Consider the following 2,446-nt stretch of genomic DNA (forward strand, 5'->3'; position numbering starts at 1 on the left):
CAGGACCCTTCTTGCCAGAGCAGCCCTGCTTGAGCTTCCACTGGGCTTACTCGTTTGCCACTTACCGGCGCGTAGCGCTGCGTTATATCCTGCCTGCGTGGAGTCTGACCGCGCCATCGTCTGGGGATGAAATTGTTTCTGAGCACTAAGATGTCAAAGCGTAGGCCAAATGCCTGGTGTGGCTCTAGGAAAAAAAGAAAAAACAAAATCAGAGCGGTCATAAAATCATTCTTGCTCCTGCCGTGTGCTCTGGGCAAGGGGCTTTTCTGTAGCACTGGTGTCCTGTTTGTGTGACAGCGGACGGGGAAAACGTGTCCTTTTCCAGCTGCCCCTCCTTTGGGTACACGCTCCGGCTGGGCTTTGCCCCAGCACCCCGTACCTACAGCCTAGGAGGACTTCACCCTTGCAGGGGCCAGAAGGGGAACCCAGAGCAGATCGCCAGTAAAACCCCCCTCCGAGGATTTTGAGGTTCTCCCTTGCTTTCTCTTTCTCCAGATGACACCTTCGCTTTCTGGCGAGGCCTGAAGGATACGGGTCTCCTGGAAGAAGTAATCCACGAGTTCCACCAGGAGCTAGTGGAGACCATGAAGGGCTTGCAGCAGCGAGCACAGGATCCCCCACTGCAGCTCAGTGGTAAGGACCTGGGCACGGGCGCTCAGGGGCATCTCGGGAGAGGGGCTTGTGGATTTTTTTTTCCTCCTTAGGGATATCTGGATGGCGCTATAGGGGCATAGTTCATCATAAGTAAATCCCACCTCTGGCTGCTCCCCGGGCAGGCGGCTCTGCTGTGCTCGAGGACGCTTCAGGTGGCCGCAGTTCTCCGATTTCCTGGGCCAGGGCCTTCCTATCTGCTGGCTCTGGGTCTGGACAAACGCTTGGCTTGGGAATTGAGGTGGAATTTAGGCCATCGGAATAACGATGCAGCAACCAGCTACTGTGCCAGAAGATTTCTTGTCATCCCTGCTAAGCAGGAGAGGACTGTTTATACGCTAGTGACCTCTTGCACTTTCTCATGACTTCTGTCTTCTCCTCTTCCCCAGCCTCTTGTGTTGCCCTTCCACAGATTATGACCGTCTCAGCTGAACACGTTTGCTGTCCTATGGCTTTTTACCAAGCCGTGACTAGCTTGCTTGGGGAATTTTGCTTTCCTCAAAGATCTGTGTCTTGTTTTTAAGATGCTGTTTTACTCAACAACGTCGTCCAGAACTTCGGTATGCTGGATCTGGTCAAGAAGGTCCTGGCCAGCCACAAGTGTCAGATGGATCGCTCGAGGGAGCAGTACACGCGGGATTTGGCAGGTATGGCCCCACAGGACACGTGGGTGCTCCAGCACTTCTCATCACTGCCAGCTCGTTTTCTTTCTGCGTAAGAAAGCGGGGTTTGTGTTAAAGCTGGTGGATGCTAAACCAGCTCCAGGCATTGCCGCGGTCCCTGGGAAGCTTGTCCCGGGTCCAGGCTGAGCCGACCCTCCTCTCTCCCCAGCTCTGGAGCAGCAGTGTGACGAGCACCGCAAGCGAGCGAAGGAGCTGAAGCACAAATCGCAGCATCTCAACAATGTCCTGATGACCCTCACGCCCGTCTCCGTCCCCACACCTTTAAAACGTCCCAGGCTGACCAGGGCCACCTCCGGACCAGCTGCCATCACCTCCCAAGTCCTGTCCCAGCCGGCGCAGCTCGCCGTCACCCCTGGCGTGCCCGTCTCCCAGCTTGCCAACCTCCCTCTCGGCAAAGTGGTCTCGGCCCTCCCGACCTCGGTGCTGGGGAAGAGCCCGTCCCAGCCTCCTGCTGCCAGCTCCCCAGCTTCCCCACTGCTGGGAGGGTACTCGGTACTGGCCTCCGCCGGCTCCACCTTCCCCGGTACGGTGGAGATCCACCCGGACGCTTCCAACCTGACGGTGCTGAGCACGGCCGCGGTCCAGGACGGCAGCACGGTCGTGAAGGTGGTGAGCCCCTTCCAGCTGCTGACGCTGCCGGGACTCGGTACGACCATCCAGAACGTGACACAAATGGCTCCCGGTGGGAGCACGGTCGTGACCGTCCCGTCCGGTGCCACCGAGGCCGCCGGGGACGAGCATGCCGCCACCGCCATCGAGGTGACCGCAGTGGCCGACGAGGCGGAGCAGAAGTGAAAGGGGGGACTTGCCTGGAGGGACGCTGGCCGTGCCGCTCTGGGTGGAACTGCCTTTTCTCTGGCTGCGCTGCGGGAAGAGGAGCGGTGTAACGAGGGGCATGGGTTAACGAGACTCAGAGCGGCTCATGTCGGTAATGAGGAGGTTCAGGTCAGAGGGAAGGAGGGGGAGGAAAGATGCCTGGAGAAGGGAAAGGCAAAAATGCTCTTCCCTGTTTGGAGGAGAAAACAAAAAAAAAAAGCTTAATTTTTTATAAAGCTTTCCTCCCCTGTTCTCTTGGAATAGTTACTCCGTTCTAGCTCGTCAGCCCTGCCTCA

General features: G+C 57.7%; 1 protein-coding gene across 2 annotated transcripts in view; it reads left to right on the forward strand.

Moving 5' to 3' along the window:
• Window positions 1–2,351, forward strand: part of GMEB2 (glucocorticoid modulatory element binding protein 2) — a 14,095-nt gene extending 11,744 nt beyond the window's left edge. For both annotated transcript variants that reach the window (XM_009328429.1, XM_009328430.1), the window contains 3 exons: window positions 496–633; window positions 1,176–1,298; window positions 1,483–2,351. In XM_009328429.1, coding sequence (XP_009326704.1) covers window positions 496–633; window positions 1,176–1,298; window positions 1,483–2,129 — 908 coding nt within the window. In that variant the 3' untranslated portion in view covers window positions 2,130–2,351. The remainder of the gene's footprint in view (window positions 1–495; window positions 634–1,175; window positions 1,299–1,482) is intronic.
• The last annotated feature ends 95 nt before the right edge of the window (window positions 2,352–2,446 follow it).

The sequence above is a fragment of the Pygoscelis adeliae genome, unplaced genomic scaffold, assembly GCF_000699105.1.
Source record: "Pygoscelis adeliae isolate BGI_AS28 unplaced genomic scaffold, ASM69910v1 Scaffold287, whole genome shotgun sequence".
Classification (NCBI taxonomy): domain Eukaryota; kingdom Metazoa; phylum Chordata; class Aves; order Sphenisciformes; family Spheniscidae; genus Pygoscelis; species Pygoscelis adeliae.